Source organism: Fusarium vanettenii (assembly GCF_000151355.1).
Source record: "Fusarium vanettenii 77-13-4 chromosome 12 genomic scaffold NECHAsca_29_chr12_4_0, whole genome shotgun sequence".
Taxonomy (NCBI): domain Eukaryota; kingdom Fungi; phylum Ascomycota; class Sordariomycetes; order Hypocreales; family Nectriaceae; genus Fusarium; species Fusarium vanettenii.
This window is the reverse complement of record NW_003315856.1, coordinates 1-19,767: the sequence shown is the minus strand read 5'-3', so window position 1 is coordinate 19,767 and position 19,767 is coordinate 1. Positions and strand designations below refer to the sequence as shown.

The following is a 19,767-nucleotide window of genomic DNA, read 5'->3' as shown; positions in this document are numbered from 1 at the left end:
AGCATGAAGTAGACTTCTCAGAGACGATATCACCTGGCTTGGCTCGGAGTCTGGCCCTGTACCATCGTGGCTCATTCCAGACCTGTCCTCCACAAGGGCTCTCACAAAGTCGATGACGTGGGAGGAATGATCCCATTGTGCAATTGTGGCTGGAGCAGCTGTCGTAATATTCACAGATATGGGCTTATCATGACTGTTTGAAGACGTCTTCGGGAGAGGCTGTTGGACTTGGGACGCTATTTGCTGTCCTGGTAGGTTAAGCTCTTGGAGAAGAAGCTTGATGTCGTCAATATCCCGGGCAATGCTGTCAATCTTGCGCTCGCTACAAACAGCTATGAGATCAGCCCGTTATACGGGGCTTTGGTCATTAATACTCACTATTGTGTCGAGATCAATACTCTTTGCTTGCCGGTAGCCGGTTTCGAGGTGACCGCACTATGAGTACAGTCGACACGGGCAGATAAGCAATTCGAACAGGGAGAGCCTCTATCACAGCCGACCTAGGGACAGGTATTAGTAAACGCCAACCGGGGAGGCCTAGGTCGTGGTCGGTCACCTTTCGTGCACGGCACTGGTCACACTAACAGGCAAATGTCAGCATCATGGCAGTAACAAGTGACACGACGAGGACTTACCGAGCGACGAGTGATTGCCGGACGACCATTGGGCTTCCCTTCGGCAGGATTCCCGCGGGTTTCCATCTTGTCACAAGTTTGTTAGGAAATAGTATCCCTATCCACCCTTCACGTAAGATCGAGGGTTGTTCTAGTGAGATTACAAATTCACCGCAAACGCGCGGGTTTCCGAAAGAATTGGGTGTGGGTCCACATCGATTGAAACAGCCAATCGGCCTTCCAAGGCCATTCAACCTCCCCTTCACGGCTCGAGTAGATATTGAGTATAAGTAGGACTGTTCCTCTCTTCTACTAGAAAGGAGTACAGAAAACAAGCCTCTTACACCCATTTCAAACTCTAGTTACTTTACCATACCCATATCAACATCATGGTTCAGAACGTTCTCATCACAGGTGCTGCCGGTTACATGTATGCTTCCCCGGGCCCCCTTCCACACTGTTACTGACACCTTGCGGTGGTGGCTCTGTTTTGGCAGATCTACTCCTTCACTCAAATGATTCCTTCAAGGACGCAAAGTTCTTTGCTGCCGTTCGAGCGCAGGACCAAGTCGAGAGCGTATCGAAGCTCGGGATCGAGGCTGTCAATGTTGACCTCAATGACAACGCAGCAGTTGAAGAGGCGGTGCTTCGAAACGAGAGTATGTGACACCCCACAATATTTAAGGTAGGGACACTGACGAGATTTCCAGTCAACATTGTAATCCACACTGCGGGTTCCATGTACCCTGCCATGACCACGAACCTCGTTGCCGCTCTTGGCCAACGCCAGCGAGATAGTGAAAACAAAACCTACTTGATTCATGTGAGTTATTGACGGTGAGCGTGGAAGATGTTACTGACCTTGAAATAGTCATCTGTGGCAACCATGTTCACGGAGGAGGGTGGATGGCCGGCCGGAGAAGTCAGGGATACTGATCCTCTCCTTAGCAAAGAGAGAGAGATTGGCACGGAAAACCCGGTTAGACTGGTAAGCATTCAGGATTAGTTTTACGAAACGAGGAAGATGCCTAATTCAAGTACAGACAAACATCCTTCTTGCAGACGAGGGCAAGGCACAGAACGTGACGACTTTGAACGTTGTCGTCCCTGTGGTCTGTAAGTGTCGACAAAGAGGTGAATCGTTGAAAGAAAAAGGTCTAACTATTTAATAGATGGCAGAGGCACTGGCGAGTGTCGAAAGCTGTCTGTCAACATCCCTGCTTTCGTCAGAACTAGCATCAAGCTGAAGGCTGTTTACAAATTCGACGTCGATGGTGTAGGTTTCACCACTTCCCTTTCCTTGTTCTATTTTCCCTAGAAGATCACGCAACGGGATCATTTCTCATATTGCGGACACAATTTATGACTGACTCAACACAGAGCCCAGCTGCAGTTCATATCTCGGATTTGACGTCATTCTATCTCCTCCTCCTGGAGAAGATCTTGCAACAAGAGCCGGTTCCAAGCGGTGAAAACGGATACTATTTCGCCCTGGCTCATAGGTCTCCTTGGTGGAAGGTAATGAATGGTCTCGCCAAGGGCCTTTACGCCCGCGGGCTTGTGAACGAGCCCGAGGTCCAGGTGTGGCCAAGTTATGACGAGGCCGCCGATACTATGGGATTCCCACGCCTGTATATGCGAGCTATCGGCACTTCCAGGTGAGGTATTCCCCAGATTTGACAAATTTAACAAGCTAACTGCTGGAAGTGGGCACCTTATCTCCGAGAATGCACTGAAGCTTGGGTGGAAGCCAAAGTGGGACGAGAAGCGATTCCTGGAGAGTCTGGATGATGAGATCGAAGCTGTGCAGCAGCTGGATACAGTCAAGATGTCTCTTTTTGACTCATTGAAGTGATCGCTGGGCCTTACGAAACTGCGACACAAACGTAAGAACTAGATTTTCTGATGTCTTTGGTTTCAAGCTGGACAGCTCATATTCTGGGTCCACTCGCCTCGAAAGGAAGGATTCGGGATTTTCCCTTGGACAAGAATGGTGTATGTGACGGCCAAGATATGTTATAGACCCAAGTACTCAATAAGGATCAGATGACCGAGCAGCTTGTGTGATACCGACGCCTAGGGTTAAGCTCGCCAGATAATAAATTGAAGCATGATGTGTCTGTATTATTCATATCTATCATTTAGCTAAGTCTATTTTCACTCCAGGACCAGTTTTAGGTATCGGATAAGTAGTATGATCGTGGCGGGTAGACCAGATCCTCATCGGATGCCGTTCTTTGTTCCTGCGTGACATCCACGTCAACGCATTTCGTGATCTTTCCCGAGCTGTCTAAACTTCTCATGTGATGCGAGGATACCTGAAGCTCAGAGTCTTGGTTTGAGCCCTCATGTCTATAGTAATCACCAGATGGATAACTCTTCTTGCGAGTGGTGCCAAAGAACCTGGGTGCGAGTTTGGAGAGAACCGATCGTAGGGCGGGTAAGCAGGCGCAAATGATGAACATGTCACATTCCAGGACACTCCAGTAAATGGCCGGCGAGTTATCATCTGTGTCATGTCTGTGAGCAACGGCTTGCCAAGTGCGCAATAATAGGAGAAGGGCGGCTTACAAGTGGGATTGGATGTCTTGGCAAACTGGATGAGGGATTGAAGGCGCAGAATGCTGACAACAGTGATGCTATACACAGGTTAGACTCAGGGTTAGAGACAAAGAATAGCGGAACATGACTTACACAAAGCCAAGCGCAAACATGAGAAGGACCTGGGCCTTCTTCTTCCAGCTCATCTACAACTTGACGACACTGGGAAGAGGTAAGGAAAGAATCGCGACATCAATTGCGATTTCGATGGCGGCACGGACCCAAGAGAAGAGGTTGATGTCAATGCATTTTCCAGTCATCTCACCAGCCCAACCAGACCAGAAGAAGGGGATTGGGGTACACTGAAAGATCATTGTGCAGGTGTTTGCGATTCCAAAGCACCCTACAATGGCGATCAGAGTCCAAGACGATCGTCTCACGAAGAGAGAAGCCTCAGGGAAGACGCGGATGTAAAATGCCAAAAGGGACATTTGTACCAGCATCTCGGCAAACATGTAGAAGATTTCCGCAACATAGAGCAACTTCACAACGCAATTAGCTCGGACTTTGAGCCGTGTCGCGTTGAAGTAGTTACCTTGAGAGTCATATCGATGTCTGGGAATGGGATCGTCCAAAAGTCTTTGCCCATTCCAAGGTGAGCCACTGTTTGTTTGTCAGACCGAGGTCAGGGCGGCAGCAGCGAGTTGACTTACTGGGATAGCAAACCAAATTGAGTACCGAGGCAGATATCAAGGTATTGGTTCAGAGAGTGGTTCAATAGGGCGGCAGAGAACGCTGTTGAGGATAAAACTCACCACAGCGAGGACAATCAAGTAATCATCCCAGTCCAAGTCAACCTTGGTAATCCAGAGACGCCCGAAGACGCGAATCAAGACCAAAAGAATGGCGAGGGAGCCGAAGGATGCTGGGATACCGATGATGGTCGCGGATTGATCTCCTGGAGCCACGCCACAAGCTGCTAATTTTGCGTTTGTTGATGCTAAGACTCGATCAGTGCCGGTGAGGATGGGGACTCTAGGAGATGCTTCGTACTCAAGATCTCCTTGATGGTACAACTTTGGAATGTCTGATCACCACAAAGGCATGGGATATCTGTAGGTGAACAAGAGGTGTTGGAAATACTCGTCTGAAAGCATTGGACCTGAGGACAGGACATTAGTTTGTGGAAATGATGCTAGCGCCATCAAGCACCAACCGGCGTATACGTACCGTACAGTTTGGGAGGGCCACCAGAAGATCGGTTTGAGCCACTGCCCTGCCTAGCATGGTAGCAGTGAGACAAAGAATCAGGGAGAATCTCATGATGGCCTTTTTCGTCGCCAGGTCGAAGGATTCTGAGAGAGCCGTGAACTTCTGGGCCCGAGGATCAGACTTCACAGCTGCGGCTCGTCGTGGCATGCAGTACTCATTGATATAACCCTGCAGGTCCGATCGAGATCCGGATCACCCGTGGGGGCGCCGTTACCGGCTCCATGGATCGCGGCACAGTATAATGAACTTGTGGCCTGCAGATCAGGACCTCGAAAGGGGTGGGGATGAAACGATCGGTGGAGTGAGGCGTGATTTCGCAACGACTGTTACAGATGGCTCACCAAGCATGCGACCTTGTTGACTCCAAAGAGCTGGGGCTATGGGGTGCCTACATGGAGAACGGTCACATGAAATGTTTGATGGCAGGTTTATTTATCTACCTGAAGCGTTTTAAGAGCTAACTCCAACGAGTGTCTAGTATGGCCCTCGTATGGAGGAGCTTGTGATCCGTATCTGTGCCGTAGACAGCCTGGGTTCCTAGTCCCTCTAACCAGGGAGGCATTGTGAATTTTTCACCTCGTGACCAGTAATAGCCGCATGTCCTTGGAAGGGCCCAACGGCCCGGAACGACTAGGACAGGGTTTCGAAGATGCCTTTGGCCTGTCTCGAGAAAAGAGACAACATGCCGCGCACCCCTGCTTGGTTGCTGAGAATTCCCGGTAGGCCGTTGTCCAGTGTATAGACTGCTGCAGGTGAATCTTTCTTTGGAAAGCCTAGACCTCTCCCATTGCGTTTCTTCAATAGCAACTGGGTGGCCAGGCGGGTTGTATATAAAAAGCAAAACTGGAGTCCGATGGCCCTGAAGGACAAAGCCGTCGTTCGAAGCGATTGTCGGCCAGCAACAACCCGGTATCTTTCTTCTCCCATTCTTCTGTTTCTGTCCGTTGTAGGAAGGTGGGTCTTCGCTCACCTCGCCTTGTTCTTCTAATTTCTCACATGTGACATGCTCATTGTGTGTCGAGACCTCAGACTGCTTGAACTTGGTGGCGATAGTCTTGATGATGCAAAACGAGAGCTGATCAGCCTGGACGGACCGAAAGGATTCTTTCCTTGGATCTATTAGGGTTGCTCAATGCAACTTAAACTGGGGTTTGACTCTGTATGCTTGCAAGTTGTCTGGTTCCCATCAGCGGCGATACCGGCTTGAATCTGACAGTGACTTCAGTTCTTGCACGGATGCGATAAACAAATTCTAGCACCCCAAACTTGCGGATGCTATAGCGGGGGCCTGGGACGTGGGGGAACAATTTGTGTTCCCATCAGCCCTGAAGGATGTGATATATTACGGAGTTGACGAAACGTCAGCATCCCACCATTTCTTACTCACCATCGATTGTAGAAAAGCAAAGAGATACAACATAAGAGCCTTTGGCGTTGCAAATTCTGAAAGGATTGGTATAATAGAACCAACAGGTCGCAGACAAAGGGCCTTGCGAGCTCGGGGCTACAATCCAGAGGGTAGCATCCAACCCCAGACTTGCTTTTTTTTATCCCGTCGATCGCGCACTTGTCGGGTTTGGGGGTACCATTTTCTCCTGAGCCATGCATGCCGGCGTCCTGTTAGCCTGTTTCGCGCAACGGTGGCACTGGAGATGATGAAAAATGCCGCGCGTGGACTGGAGAAATGCAGAGAAACCAACAGTCGTTGCGAAGTCCACTCCGTTCTGGGAAAACGTTGCGTGGGTGCCTCCGCGGTAGCTAATCCACCACCCCTGATTTGACGGTATGAACGGAGCACGTCCGAGGCGTTTGCACCGATGTTGTGGCTGCAACAGGGATTCAAAACGGCCTAAAGCCCCAAGCATGATGAGCTTTTTGTGAGCGAAGGCGAGGGTTGCATCATTCTCAATGCTCATTGACTTCTCCATCTTGGGCTTTCCAACGTTCCTTTTGCGAACTCGACCATGACTGGCCTCTCAGCGCTCATCCTTGGCTCAGCAATCGGCGTCGTCATTGTGGTAATTCTCAAGCGCTCCTTCAGCACAGCAAATGGAAACCCTCCCTTGCCCCCAGGGCCAAATGGCCTACCTCTTGCCGGGAATCTCAACGATTTACCCAGGCCCGGTGTCCTTGAAGCCCATCATTGGCTGAAACACAAGGGTCTGTATGGTATGTCTAGCATTGATTCCTGCTCACATGAATGTTTCTCAAGAAACCTAACCTGTGCAGGTCCAATCAGCTCTGTCACCGTGATGGGACAGACTCTAGTGATCATCAACGACGCTCAAGTTGCATTTGAGTTACTCGAAAAAAGATCTGTAAAGCACTCTTCTAGGCCTCGACAAATTTTTGTCGGTGAAATGTATGGCTTGACATCATCCCTCATCATGTTTTGCGTAGGACTAACAACACCTGGAACAGGTTGGGCTGGGAGAACTCTCTGGGCCTTTCGCAATACAATGACCGTTTTCGGACCTACCGCAAGAACATGAGTCGGATCATTGGCTCCAAGACAGCAGCAGCCCAACACAACACTTTGCAAGAGGCTGAAGTGGGACATTTTCTGCTTCATGTGCTGGACAATCCCGAAGATGTGGTGAATCAGATAAGGAAGTTTGTTCTCCAAAACCTGACCAACATCCTCTCAAGAGCCTGTGACTGACTAGGCTGTAGGGAAGCTGGTGCGGTTATTCTCAAAATCGCATATGGATACACGGCGGAGCCCTTCAAGGAGGATGTTCTGGTCAACATGGCTGGCGACGCCATGGACAAGTTTGCACTTGCCGGTGTTCCAGGTGCCTTCATGGTTGACATGATGCCATTCTGTAAGCACCCTTTGACCTCAGTCGCTGCAATAATTGACGTTCATGACCACAGTGAGATACCTTCCAGACTGGGTGCCCGGAACTGGGTGGAAGAGGACAGCTCGTCAATGGGCAGCCGAGTTGCATAACGTGACGGAGAAGCCCTATGCCTTTGTTAAGCATCAGATCGCCCAGGGCAAGGATGACAATTCGTTTCTTGCACGACTATTGGAGACTGGTGACTCAACTCCTGAAGAGAAGTTCACCAACAAATGGTCAGCCATGTCGCTTTACACAGCGGGCGCTGGTACAGTTAGTGCTTTCCCCCCTAATCTTGGCGCCATGCTAACAAGTATAGACCGTATCAGCTCTCGCATGCTTCTTCTTGGCAATGTCCATTTCTCCAGATGTTCAGAGAAAGGCGCAAGAAGAGATTGGCCGAGTCATTGGCAAGGACCGTTTGCCAACCTTGGCAGACCGCCCGAATTTGCCGTACATTGACGCAATCGTCAAAGAAGTTTTACGATGGCATCCAGTGGCACCCATGGGTTTGCCTCATACGAGTACGGCGGATGATGTGTGCGAAGGGTACTTTATCCCGAAGGGTTCCATGCTATTTGCTAACGTCTGGTGAGTCCGCCTACACTCATGTTTTGCGACGTGTCTAACAAACGCCTACGCTCTAGGCACTTTACGCATGACCCTAAGGTCTATGACGAACCCATGTCCTTTAAGCCGGAGAGATTCTTGCCAGATGATGGAAGCGAGGTTGCACCAGACCCTTACACCTTTGTTTTTGGCTTTGGGCGTCGCATTTGTCCTGGTCGCATTTTGGCCGACAATGCATTGTATGTGAATATTGCGCAGTCTCTGGCTGTCTTTGATATCACTAGGGGTGATCCAGTGGCTCAGCCGGAGATACGGTTCACACCAGGCGTTGTTAGCCACCCAGAGCCCTTCAAGGCTACCATCAAGCCACGGTCACCTCACCATGAGAAGTGAATTCGGTCTATTGAGCAGGTATTTCCATGGGAAGAGAGCGATGCAGGGACTTTAGAGAGTATGAGTTCTTGATTTATTACGGTTTATTTTGAACTTCTTCTGGTCTATTAAGATACACCGCCGACTTCGAAAGGTTCCTGGGCTTCCCAGATAAGTACACAGCCACCGAGGCTGGATAATGACAGGTTGGGTTGCCCCGTGCGAGTAACGCACAAACGCTTCAAGTGCACAAGTGAAAGTCGAGGCCAGGCTTCCGACCATGATAAGCTATGTGCCGATACCCGGAAGGCGCAGGGACTGGATGCTGTCAAAAGTGGCTGTTTGATGGAGGGGCCAGGAGGGCAGGGGATGCGAGTTCCGGCGTTTGGGACAAAACGTAACCCGGCGCTTTGAATGCATTACAAAGCCCGAAAACATCGCTGTGGGAGATATTGAACATTCCTAGCTAGTCCATCATCTCCTGGGCTGATCTTACTTCATGCTATGTTGCAACTGGTCTGGGCGAACCGCCACAGTAACATTCCAGGGCTCTCAGATCCCTGGCGGCATCTAGACTTCATCCACCTTGCTTGGAATGGAGGACCATACCTGAACTTGCCTAGTCTAAATTTTAGGTCGGATGTCGATTTATGGATGCATTTCATTTCTCAAGTCTCTCGTCCCAACTTGAGCTCTTCCCCGACGCGTAGGCTCCGCATCCTACGCGACTTTTGCGATGCATCAACAGCAATGACTGTCATAGCGCCGTCCGGGTCGACCGTGATTGTAAGTGTTGAGCCCCAGCCCTATATCCCCTACGATTGATTCCCCTTTCTTCAGCGGGCGCACAGGACCCTGGAGATCGTGTTGGATCGTGTTGAATGCTTACCAAGACAGGCCACCATCTACACCCTCATCGGACTCGCAGCCGTAATTATCGGTGCACGGATCTATCTGAGGTTGAAAATTCAGAGAAACCGCCTCCTGGCAAGCGAATATTTCATGATAGCAGCATGGTGCTTCGCTGTTTTGTGTGCATCAGTCAATGTTGTGATGAAGGTCCATGGAGCACTCGAGCCTCAGCGTACCTATGACTTTACGACATTGGAGGAAGACCCCAAAGTCATAGAGTATTTGTTCAAGGTAATTATACAAACTAGCTCTCAAGAGCACGTTTTTTTTACCGATCGAAACTAAAATATGCTGACACGTTCTTCAAAGATGTCATGGTTTGGTGACTTCCCCTTCTTCACGACTTTCTATCTATGCAAAGCATCATTGCTTGCGACATATTTCCAAATCTTTCCAATATTTATGGTAAAAAGAAGAGCTCTTCTCTGGGCCACTACGGTATACTGCCTATTGGCGTACCTTACAACTTTGGGGTTGCAGCTCTTTTCGTGCCTCCCCCTCGAAAGGCACTGGTTGGTTTAAGCATCTCCCATGCTGGTATTCCGCTCACCGTTTATCGAGGGTTATTACAAGACCTATTGAAGAGTGTGGCCCCAAGTGGCTGCCTTTGATCTTTCAGGTCGCTTGGGGACTGCATTTCTTCGGCAGTCTCCAATGTGAGTTGACTCTGCCGTGGAACATCATCTTTGCTAAACCTGTTTTCAGTATTCTTGCTGCCATTCTCGATTTTCCATGACCTCAAAATGAATAGAAGAACGAAAAACGGCGTCTATGGGGTTTTTCTGATCGGTCTCATCGATCTGATCTTTTCCCTTACACGTTTTCTCAACGTGCAGCTGGGAGACCGCAACGGGTTTAGATCTATAACAATGATCGGTAAGTGCTTCATTTTCATCGGAATCTTCTTGTGGTAATATAGAGTTATCGGCAGAACTGTGGAGTGCTCTCGACGCTTACATTGGTCTCATTGTTGCGTGTCTTCCCTCACTGCGCCCACTTCTTCGACGCAACGTAGGGTCAACGAACAAGTACAGTGGTGAATCCTCGAGAAGAATCCCAAGGCCTGTGAGGACTGATGACGACGAGTTCAACGAAATTCATGACAATGAATCAATGAATGGCAGGGGCGCCATCTGCACGACAGAAGTACCGCAACACAAACACGTTTCGCAGAGTGTTGAACCACATGGTAGCTCCACAAATGGCCATGCGAGAAATAGAAGTGAAATCGAGCTTCTGAGTCTGAGTGGGCAGTCGACTGATAGGTAGTATACGTGGTTGTATTAATGAATGAGTGAGAATATAGCATGGGAAGGAAACTTCATAAAATCCAACATGGTCAATCCGGCCGTCGCTGGTCAACTACCTGACCACTATACTAAGCACAGCCGCCAGGACTGTTAGCCCTATGTGTCTGCAATTCATCGACATTCCCAACGATCCGGCGCCTGACTCGGTGCTTGAACTTCCGGCCGGGGCTCCATACGTGTAGTGTAAGCGGACTCGCGTATCGTCATCATCAGGAAACAGGCCTTGAGGCACATCCTTTTGGTGGAGATCACCTGTGCACCAAAAGGTATAACTGCTGGCTTCTTCTCCTCCCATGTCAATACAAGTACTTGGGGAGTTGGTCGCCATCATGTTGCTGTCCACTTCCTTAAGTTCAACGGGGCTACCTCTGCAATCTCTTCCACCGAAACGTGCGAAAAGTGCCTCGGTACCGTTCGGACACAAGGCGTTTCGGTAGATCTTAAGCCTGTGCTTTGGGGCAACGTTGACGCATACATCGGCTTCTGGTCGTTGGAAGATGAACTTGGGAGCGCCGGCCATTCCCATACCAGAAATGTAACAGGCTGAATCGGAGACGGAAGCTGTTTTGAGTCTCGGACGTGCAGGTTCTGGCTCGGCCTTCGCGGGCGGTTCGGGAAGTGTGACATGGAGGAACCTCATAGGCTCGTCGCTTTCCGTGCCATCGCATCGAAATTCCATTGACCATGGCCCCTCTGGAGGCGTGATCTTGCTTCCCCAAACGGCTTTGCCGAGACAATAACCGGGACCATTCAGTGCGACACGTCTGTCGTACCAGGTTGGGTGGCTGGATGCGCCCGTGCAACTCGAACTTGGGTAGATCGATATGTAGGGGCTTTTGGTGCCTCCTGGGCATAGCCCGGGGGTCATTAGATGGACATTGCTGTCGAGGGTGAAGTTCGCAGAAACGCAAGTGTTGAGGGGCACGTCCCAGTCAACCGAAGGCTGGCCTGTCTCTGGTACACAAGGCCACTTGGGGTCATTGAAGATGGTGATTTCGGCAGGCCGTGCTTCTAGATACGCATCGTGGTTGATTCCTCCGATAGCCTCGTTGAGCGGCTGCTGCTCGCCTTGCCCATTTGCCGGAATGGCGTGCAAGGCTGCTGCGAGAGCAAGGACGCTGGATACTGATGGGGCCATTAGGCCGAGGAGCAGGTAGACAGATTTAATGTGGCATCAAGATTCGAAACACAGCGAAAGACGGGATATCGAGGGCATTGCCAGGTGGAAAGCGCGCAAGTTGCATTGTTGCCTAGTAGCCTTCTCATGTGCTGTGCTTATGCGGCACAGCATGCTCAGCCCACTCTATCATGAGAAGACCAACAAGAAGTCTTGGCATTATCCACAGCTCCATTGGAAAAAGATGATACTGCTTCCACCAATAGTGGCCAGTGATCTGGGTCCTTGCCTAATTTTATTGGCGGCGGTTGGCAAAAATCGACAATACAGGCTCAGATGAGATGCCTAGGTGTACGAAATGGCTAACCCAAGACGTTAAAGAAAGAAGCCTTATCGGATATAAAAGGCGAACTTGAGGGTACAAAAGGGCATTAGATATGCAGGAGGATGTGAGGTCTAGGTCGCGATTCAGAGGAAATAGGATCTGTGCATTTGCGATCGATCAATATGAGAATGAACTCGATCATATCAAGATCTAGAGCTATTAAATATGGTCCGAGAGGTTGCCTGAAGTCATAGTAGGACTATCTGCCTCGTAAATAACTTCCAACGTGAACCTGGGTATCGGGCACCACTCGGATTTGGCTTCGCATTTGAAAGCCGATGCCCCTCTCCGAGGAGCTCCACTTGCATCTTGGCCTAAGTGTATTTCAAATCCGGGGATTGTGGAGGAATTGCGGAGAAGCTTGGGGCCTATCAGCCCCGAATCTTCACTTCAAATTGCCTCGGAGGGCGCGGGAAGCCTTGCCGCTCCCAATTCCCGATGCAACATCCCCGCAAGTTGATCATCTTAGTCAGGGCCCTTGACTCAGGGGACGCACCTGGGGTTCTTTGAGTGGCTGCCGAGACTCTACCCGCTTACCGACTCTTCATAAGTATCGCGTAGACCTTCTCGATTGCTTCCTTGGTTTGTATATCTAATCATCGCCATCGAGCCCCTTCCTGTGTCCGACTACGGCGTAATCTACCCCATCACGCCCGCGCCCGAGATGGTCTTTACATCCCCAGAATGGGTGCCTCAGCTCCCCATCGGTGTGTTACCTCACCAATGAGAGTATTATAATTTGTTGTTCTAAAGGATGAACCAGATCCTCCCGATTCTATATCTCTCCACGACTTCATGGCAACCGAGAATTTCGGCCGGCTACCATTTTCGCAGTCTAGGAACCCATTCACTTGCGGCCTCACGGGCAAAACGTACTCTGCCTCGGAAGCACGTCAGCGTGCTGACTTCCTGGCCCGCAGCATTGCCAAGAAACTGGATTTTGCACCCAACGAGGGCGTTGAGTGGGATAAGGTCGTTGCTATCTTTTCATTGAATGCTGTAAGTTCATCGCTCCTCACATCGCAAAGAGAATCATCTTACATCTCTTAGGTTGATACGTTTTCCGTCACACAAGCTGTTCATCGACTTTCTGGAATTGTCACTCCTGCCAGCGCTGCTTACTCGGCAAGTGAGCTTGAGCACCAGTTACGATCGTCTGGTGCCAAGGCACTCTTTACCTGCACCGCTCTGATAGATCGGGCTGTAAAGGCCGCTGAAGCTGTCGGTATCTCCAAGGATCGTATTTTCCTTCTGGAGACTCCAGGGGGAAGCAAAGGACTGAATTTTACTACAGTAGATGAGCTCATTCAACAAGGCGTTGCATTGCCTGCCCTGGAGAGTCCCAAATGGGTGAAAGGTCAGGGTGCCAGACAAGTTGCCTACCTTTGCTATTCCAGTGGAACCTCAGGTCTTCCTGTTAGTCTGTCATTCTTGCTGTATCCGCTCGCCTACTAAGTCCTTCACCATAGAAAGCTGTGATGATTTCTCATCGCAATGTCATTTCCAATGTCCTACAGATTTCAACATTTGATAGCGTCTCAAGACAAAAGCTCGGCGTCAAAACCCAAGCCTGCCTGGGTGTGCTCCCTTTTAGTCACATCTACGGTCTCCTCATCATTTCTTACGCCAGCACTTTTCGAGGCGATGGAGTTATTGTCATGCCTGAGTTTGACTTCAAGGCGGTTTTAGCTGCGGTACAAAAGTACAGAATTGCCCTCTTGTTCGTGGTGAGTTTTCAGAATCACAACAGCTGCCGCACAGCCTTCGATCTGACTGTAAAAGGTGCCACCCATTATCATTCGGATTATCCGAAACGAGACTTTGTGTGCCAAGTACGACCTAAGTTCCGTAAGATATGTCTACACCGGCGCCGCACCATTGGGCTCCGAAGTCGTGGATGAAGTTCGAAGGCAGTACCCAAAGTGGCGCGTTGGTCAGGGATACGGTGTGTAGAGCAATACTATCGCCACCGGACGTTTCTAACAGCTGCAGGCCTTACAGAAACCTGTACAGTAGTCTGTACGACTAGCGAACTTGACATTGATGACGGCTCTTCCGGTTCTCTAGTTCCTGGGACAAGAGCCGTGCTCGTGGATATTGAGACTGGCCAGGAAATCACAGAGTACAACAAGCCGGGAGAGCTCCTCGTGCAAAGCCCATCCTTAGCCTTGGGATACTTGAATAATCAAAAGGCGACTACCGAAACGTTCATCTGGCGGGCGGATGGCCGATGGATTCGGACTGGCGATGAAGTCTTAGTACGCAAGGCCGCCTCCGGAAACGAGCACCTCGTTATTGTTGATAGGCTGAAGGAACTGATCAAGGTTAACGTGAGTTTTACTGTCTCATTTCTCCCTCATCTTCGCTTCACTACCGACTTTATGATACTCATGCATGTGTAGGGCCATCAAGTCGCGCCCGCTGAGTTGGAGGCTCACTTACTTGGACATGACCTTGTCTCAGACTGCGCTGTCATACAAGTCTCGGATAATAGAACAGGCGAGGTTCCCAAAGCATATGTGGTCAAATCTGAGAAATGTGATGGGCTTTCAGATGAAAACACTGTTCGTGCCATTTGCCAGCATGTTGAGACACACAAAGCAAAGCACAAGTGGCTTAGGGGAGGTGTTGAATTCATCGACACCATCCCAAAGAGTCCCAGTGGCAAGATTCTACGAAGGCAGCTGAGGGACAAGGAAAGGGAGGCAAAAAAGAAGTCACAAGCGAAGTTATAGACTATGACAGCTATGCCCGCCTCGGAAACGCCCTCGGAGTCAGCCTGTTGAGGGATGAGCCGCGGACGGTGCCGAAGAAAGTTTGTGTTTCAAGGTAGCTTTTATATTTATGACATCATCTCACAGCACTGATACGAGAGACTTGGGGCCTTATTGAAGATGTTGTCTTAGCCCTGCCAATTGATCTTTTTTTATATTTGATGCGTTCCCAAAAGCGCGATGTCAGTTCTCACAATATGGAGGGATTCTAATATGTTGCGAAACAATCTGTCTCGACAATCGACTTAGTCCGGGTTAGGACATGACAATGGAATTACGGGGTCGGTGGCCTTTGACCGAGATATTCCCTATATGATCACATTTCTAGGCACCTGTTGCAAGTTCGATGAACACTGGTAACACAGGGCGTGAAAAGGAATCGCTATCCCGACAAGGACCATGTTTTCACAGCTCTAACGAAGCTCATAGTCGCGAGAAGAATCGCAGAAACCCTGATTACCACCGATATGACGTGATAGATGATATCAAGTGTGGGAAGTGCCTCGCCTCCAAGCCGAATAAATACCACCCAACATTCGCGAGCAAGTTGAACGCGTCAGCAAAATACAATGAAATTGGGGGTTGCCCAGCCACTATTTCCCAAGACTGGAGAACTCGAGCAGAAGAATTGGCTGAAGAAACCCCTAGTCGGCTGAGATGTGCCGTCTCGGCACGCCGTGCCGAGCTTAGCGCAAACTGTGCCCTGGCGATCGCGATGAATGAGTGCATAACGTTCTGACAATGATGGCCGCACGGCACAATAAGCCGTGGGTTTGGTGCACGGGGGCAAGCTAGCCATATTCAACGGCCGTAGCAGGTTTGTTCCATGGCGCAATGACGCTTTCATCTCCTCCCTGCTGAAAGGAAATATGTTAAAAATGTGAAGATCTGCCGGAGCGGGACGGAAAGTGGACATATCATCATCACCAGCCTCACAAGGCAACAGATCTTTCACAAGGACGAAGAAACACCTACACGATGATATCCAAACGCGTTTTCGATCTTTGTCAAGTTCACGAGACTGTTAGCTCTGCTCTGGCAAAAGACCCTTATCAAGCACCAGGAGATATCGTTAAACGACTGTACGGTGGCCAAGAGCATGCTGGACAACCCACCGATGCCTCTGACACGAATGATCCGGCCGCATCAGTCAATCCACTGGAACTGGCTCTCAAATGTGGGCGCTGGGGCCCAACAGAACCGAGCGCCCTCTTTCTGCAAGCCTTTGCTGATGCACTGAGCTGTCTCCACAGTAATCCCATGGCAGGGGTAATCTCACCTCCGTTGATGGGGTCGCATGGGATGATACCTCTCACGATTGTCGCGCCGCTGCAAGACATCGTTCGTCACTGCTCCAATCTCATTGTCCGCGCAGAGAAAGAGGTGTTCTTTATTACATGCTCTTGGTCGCCATCGGTGGCACAGAGGCTCATCAGAAATGCTCTGATTGAACTTTCGAAGCGCGCGGAAAAGCGAGGACAACGAGTCATGGTGAAGATCATGTATGACAAGCCTTCCATTGGGAACATCTTCAGCCCTCACCAACGGGTGAAACCGAAGACCTTTACATCCAACTCTGTTCAACTTCCCGCGCCCGAAGAGGTGCCATTTCTTGACATGGAGGTTATCAGCCTACACAGATTGATCCTGGGGACCCTGCACGCCAAGTTCTGCATCATTGATCGCAAGATTGCCGCCATCATGAGCAACAACATCGAAGACAATGACAACATGGAAATGATGACACACCTCGAGGGGCCTGTGGTCGAGAGCATTTACGACACTGCATTGATCACTTGGAACAATCCACTGCGCGCAGAGCCACCCTCACCCGAAAGTTCAGTTGCCGAGGGTGGTTCATCAGTATCCACACAACACCTCCGGCGTCTCGAAGTTCTGGATCACGAAGAGAGGCATCATGGGACCCAGATCGTGTCACAGGACAGAGCTTGCCCTGAACTACCAGAGCATACTCCTGAGAGTCCCCATTACGATGATGATATTGCTGGAGAAATTGTTAGAATGCAGTCATGCTACTCCAACAAGTCGGACGAGACCCGGCTGCAAGCAACGAACCGACAGCTCAACCTTGCGGTTAAGAATCCCATTCAACCAACAGGTCCTGACATTCAGGATGGGGAGGAAATGACACCATATATCGAGACGTCCACTACGGAGCCTGTCCCGATAGCCCTTGTGTGTCGACCTCCCTACGGCCCTATAAACTCGAAGAGTCTACATGTGCCTCAGAACGAGGCTTGGCTTTCCCTAATCCGGAATGCGAGAAGGGATATCTTCATCCAGACGCCAGATCTCAATGCTGGACCGCTGATGACAGCTTTGGCTGATGCTCTCAAGCGTGGCGTTGAGGTTACGTACTACGTATGCTGGGGGTACAATGACACAGGAGAGATGGTTCCCGGTCAAGGCGGAACTAACGAGCAAGCGGCGCGAGCTCTTATCAATGGTCTTCCACCGACGGGACCTGAGCGTGACATCTTACACATTTACCACTATGTTGGAAAGGATCAGGACCACTCCATTTACAATTCATTTAAATCCCGGTCCTGTCATGTTAAACTACTGATCGCAGATGGAGCGGTTGGCATTCAAGGCAGTGGGAATCAAGATACACAATCATGGTTTCATAGCCAGGAGGTAAACATCATGGTAGACAGCCACGCAATCTGTCAGCAGTGGAGAAGAGCCATTGACCGAAACCAGAACACAAGAGTGTTTGGTCGGGTTAGTTTGTAGAAATAAAGGTCAGTAAGGTATAAGTAGCAACCCTTATAAAAGGCAAGTAAAGTAAATTATAATATATAAGATATATATCTCCTTACTAAGTTAACGGGGTTAATAGTAATTTATTATAAAAATATATAATATTTAAAATAATAATTTTAAAAGTAAGTTAAATAATAAATAATATTATTAATATAATTAATAATTAATAGTATAATAATTTAAGGCCTTAATTAATTTATAAGTTAAGCATTTAATACTTAGTCTTAAAACTTTTTATAATTATTAAAAAGTAATTTAACCTTATAATATACCTAGAGAATAAATTAAAATAACTTAGTTAAATAAATATACTTTTATATAGTTAAATTATTATACCTATTACCTTTTAATATAAGAATTAATATTAAATAAGCTCTATAAATACTCTTATACTTAAAATTTTAATTTAATAAATTTTATTTTATTAAGAATATATTATTAATAAATAATAATAATAAAAACTTATTTTATATTTTAATAATATTAAGTTATTATTATTAGTAATAATATAATATAAAATAGCTCCTTTTATATAAATTACTTAATATATTTTCTTTTTTAATAACTATAGCCTTAAAGTAAATTAATATAAGATTATATTTATATACCCCTTTAATATATTAAACCTATTAAGGCTAGACCTTAAGGCTATTATAAATCGCTTAAAGTAAGCTAGCTTATTAAGACTATTAAAGCTAAAAAAGCTCTTTATAGTTTTATAACCTTTATTAAAGCTCTAAAAAAGTTATTTAATAATTTTTAAATATTTCTTATTTTAATTATAAAGTAATTTTATTAATAATATATAAGCCTTTATTAAATCTTAAAAATATTATTTCTGTAATTATATTAATTATATTAAATATAATTATTTTTTATATATTAAAAAATTAATATTTCTTATTATTTTATAATAATAAGAAATATAATTATAAGAGCTATTTTATTTTATAAAAAGGATTTAAAAAAGGTTAATAAATAAAAAGCTTAATTTATAATTTTCTTAATAAATAAAATAAGGGTTTTAATAAGAGTTTAATAAAAAATCTATTAACCCTAGATAGATTTCTAAGTCTAAAAATTATAAATATAATATATAAATATAATAAGTAACCTAATTAAATTATTAAAGCTTTTTAGACTTATAAAAGTTATATAATTAAAAAAAAGATATTTTAATTAAGCTTAAATTAATAGTCTCCCTTATAAGTAGGAATAACCTTAACTAAGATATAAGAATTATTATATTATAAAGAAATAACTATGATTATATTTAATAATAATTAATTATAAAATTAATTATATTAATAAAATTTTAATTTTAATTTTAATTAATATTAAAAGCTTTTTTATATATATTAAAGCTTATATATATATATATTAATAAATGTTTTTCTATTTATTAATGCTTATAAATATATTAATAAAGCTATTTTTATTAAGGTTAAAACTAAGTTTATATAACTAAATTAGACTTAGTTAATTAAATATCTATAAAATAAAAAAAATAAAAAGAATTATAGCCTTGCTATAGGCTTAAATAAGACTTATAATAAGGTTTAAGTAAAAGGTTTAATTAATTCTTTTATTCCTAGTTTTTTAATATAATAATTATAAGATTCCTAAGGGCTAAATTAGTTATATTAGGTTTATATTAATAAAGGATTATATTATATAGCCTTAAAGGGTAATATAAGTTATATCTAGTAATATACTTAAGGTATTAAATATAACTAAGTTATATTAATAGCTAAGGTAGCTAATATATAAGAAAGTATAATAAGTATATTTTATATATATAAAGCTCCCTTTAGGATTAAATCCCTAAATATTGAATTTATAATAAAATTATAAGGATTAAACTTTAATCCTATTAGTCCTAGAATATAAGATTACATAGTTTTCCTTTAGTCTTAACTTAGTAATTATTTTATTAAGCTTCTCTACTTATATCCTATTATAGCTATAATATTTTAAGGGGAATAATTACTCTTATAAGCTAACTTATAATAAAACCTTTCTCTCTTTAATAAATAAGATATACTTATTAATATAAGCTCCTTACAAGCTTATAAGTAATTAAATAATACTATATATATTTTTAATATTATTAAGCTAATATATATATACCTAGGCTAGTTAAATAAAATTACCTTATTTATACCTAAATTAATAATTAATTTTAAAGTAGTACTATTAATAGAAATAATTACTATTAATTATATAAATAAATATAAGAGAGAGTACTTAAACTATATATTTAAATTTAT

At 46.0% G+C, this 19,767-nt stretch overlaps 8 protein-coding genes across 8 annotated transcripts; 5 read left to right on the top strand and 3 right to left on the bottom strand.

Moving 5' to 3' along the window:
* Nucleotides 1–1,003: 1,003 nt before the first annotated feature.
* On the top strand, nucleotides 1,004–2,469 carry NECHADRAFT_97613 (uncharacterized protein; the record flags this gene model as incomplete). Its single annotated transcript, XM_003043303.1, has 8 exons — nucleotides 1,004–1,037; nucleotides 1,112–1,273; nucleotides 1,325–1,437; nucleotides 1,486–1,602; nucleotides 1,658–1,730; nucleotides 1,787–1,890; nucleotides 1,995–2,272; nucleotides 2,322–2,469. The coding sequence occupies 8 exons, from the start codon at nucleotides 1,004–1,006 to the stop codon at nucleotides 2,467–2,469; spliced, it is 1,029 nt and encodes a 342-aa protein (XP_003043349.1).
* A 319-nt stretch (nucleotides 2,470–2,788) lies between these two features.
* NECHADRAFT_87371 (uncharacterized protein) lies at nucleotides 2,789–4,478 on the bottom strand (the record flags this gene model as incomplete). Its single annotated transcript, XM_003043202.1, has 7 exons — nucleotides 2,789–3,123; nucleotides 3,186–3,253; nucleotides 3,309–3,361; nucleotides 3,437–3,818; nucleotides 3,869–3,950; nucleotides 4,209–4,317; nucleotides 4,386–4,478. The coding sequence occupies 7 exons, from the start codon at nucleotides 4,476–4,478 to the stop codon at nucleotides 2,789–2,791; spliced, it is 1,122 nt and encodes a 373-aa protein (XP_003043248.1).
* Nucleotides 4,479–4,884: 406 nt separating this feature from the next.
* Nucleotides 4,885–6,035, bottom strand: NECHADRAFT_87370 (uncharacterized protein; the record flags this gene model as incomplete). The annotated part of the gene is made up of 3 exons (XM_003043201.1): nucleotides 4,885–5,543; nucleotides 5,815–5,870; nucleotides 5,995–6,035. 3 exons carry the CDS (start codon nucleotides 6,033–6,035, stop codon nucleotides 4,885–4,887), a joined length of 756 nt encoding a protein of 251 aa, XP_003043247.1.
* A 356-nt stretch (nucleotides 6,036–6,391) lies between these two features.
* Nucleotides 6,392–8,233, top strand: NECHADRAFT_53484 (uncharacterized protein; the record flags this gene model as incomplete). Its single annotated transcript, XM_003043302.1, is given in 7 exon segments — nucleotides 6,392–6,596; nucleotides 6,657–6,789; nucleotides 6,849–7,081; nucleotides 7,094–7,252; nucleotides 7,305–7,543; nucleotides 7,590–7,861; nucleotides 7,918–8,233. 7 exon segments carry the CDS (start codon nucleotides 6,392–6,394, stop codon nucleotides 8,231–8,233), a joined length of 1,557 nt encoding a protein of 518 aa, XP_003043348.1.
* An 885-nt stretch (nucleotides 8,234–9,118) lies between these two features.
* On the top strand, nucleotides 9,119–10,132 carry NECHADRAFT_26462 (uncharacterized protein; the record flags this gene model as incomplete). The annotated part of the gene is made up of 5 exons (XM_003043301.1): nucleotides 9,119–9,296; nucleotides 9,486–9,636; nucleotides 9,686–9,780; nucleotides 9,830–10,000; nucleotides 10,056–10,132. Coding segments are annotated over 5 exons (672 nt in total), but the record flags the coding sequence as incomplete, so codon positions are not given.
* A 251-nt stretch (nucleotides 10,133–10,383) lies between these two features.
* NECHADRAFT_102113 (uncharacterized protein) lies at nucleotides 10,384–11,622 on the bottom strand. The gene has a single exon (XM_003043200.1). The coding sequence runs from the start codon at nucleotides 11,570–11,572 to the stop codon at nucleotides 10,487–10,489; it is 1,086 nt and encodes a 361-aa protein (XP_003043246.1). The 5' UTR covers nucleotides 11,573–11,622; the 3' UTR covers nucleotides 10,384–10,486.
* A 978-nt stretch (nucleotides 11,623–12,600) lies between these two features.
* Nucleotides 12,601–14,671, top strand: NECHADRAFT_53430 (uncharacterized protein; the record flags this gene model as incomplete). The annotated part of the gene is made up of 7 exons (XM_003043300.1): nucleotides 12,601–12,643; nucleotides 12,700–12,935; nucleotides 12,987–13,352; nucleotides 13,406–13,663; nucleotides 13,719–13,881; nucleotides 13,929–14,266; nucleotides 14,339–14,671. The coding sequence occupies 7 exons, from the start codon at nucleotides 12,601–12,603 to the stop codon at nucleotides 14,669–14,671; spliced, it is 1,737 nt and encodes a 578-aa protein (XP_003043346.1).
* Nucleotides 14,672–15,688: 1,017 nt separating this feature from the next.
* Nucleotides 15,689–17,511, top strand: NECHADRAFT_72919 (uncharacterized protein; the record flags this gene model as incomplete). Its single annotated transcript, XM_003043299.1, has 1 exon — nucleotides 15,689–17,511. One exon carries the CDS (start codon nucleotides 15,689–15,691, stop codon nucleotides 17,465–17,467), a length of 1,779 nt encoding a protein of 592 aa, XP_003043345.1. The 3' UTR covers nucleotides 17,468–17,511.
* Between the last annotated feature and the right edge of the window lie 2,256 nt (nucleotides 17,512–19,767).

What these genes read in the sequence shown, in the direction of transcription:
- NECHADRAFT_102113 (XM_003043200.1), bottom strand. Translation starts at nt 11,572, where the DNA reads ATGGCCCCATCAGTATCCAGCGTCCTTGCTCTCGCAGCAGCCTTGCAC.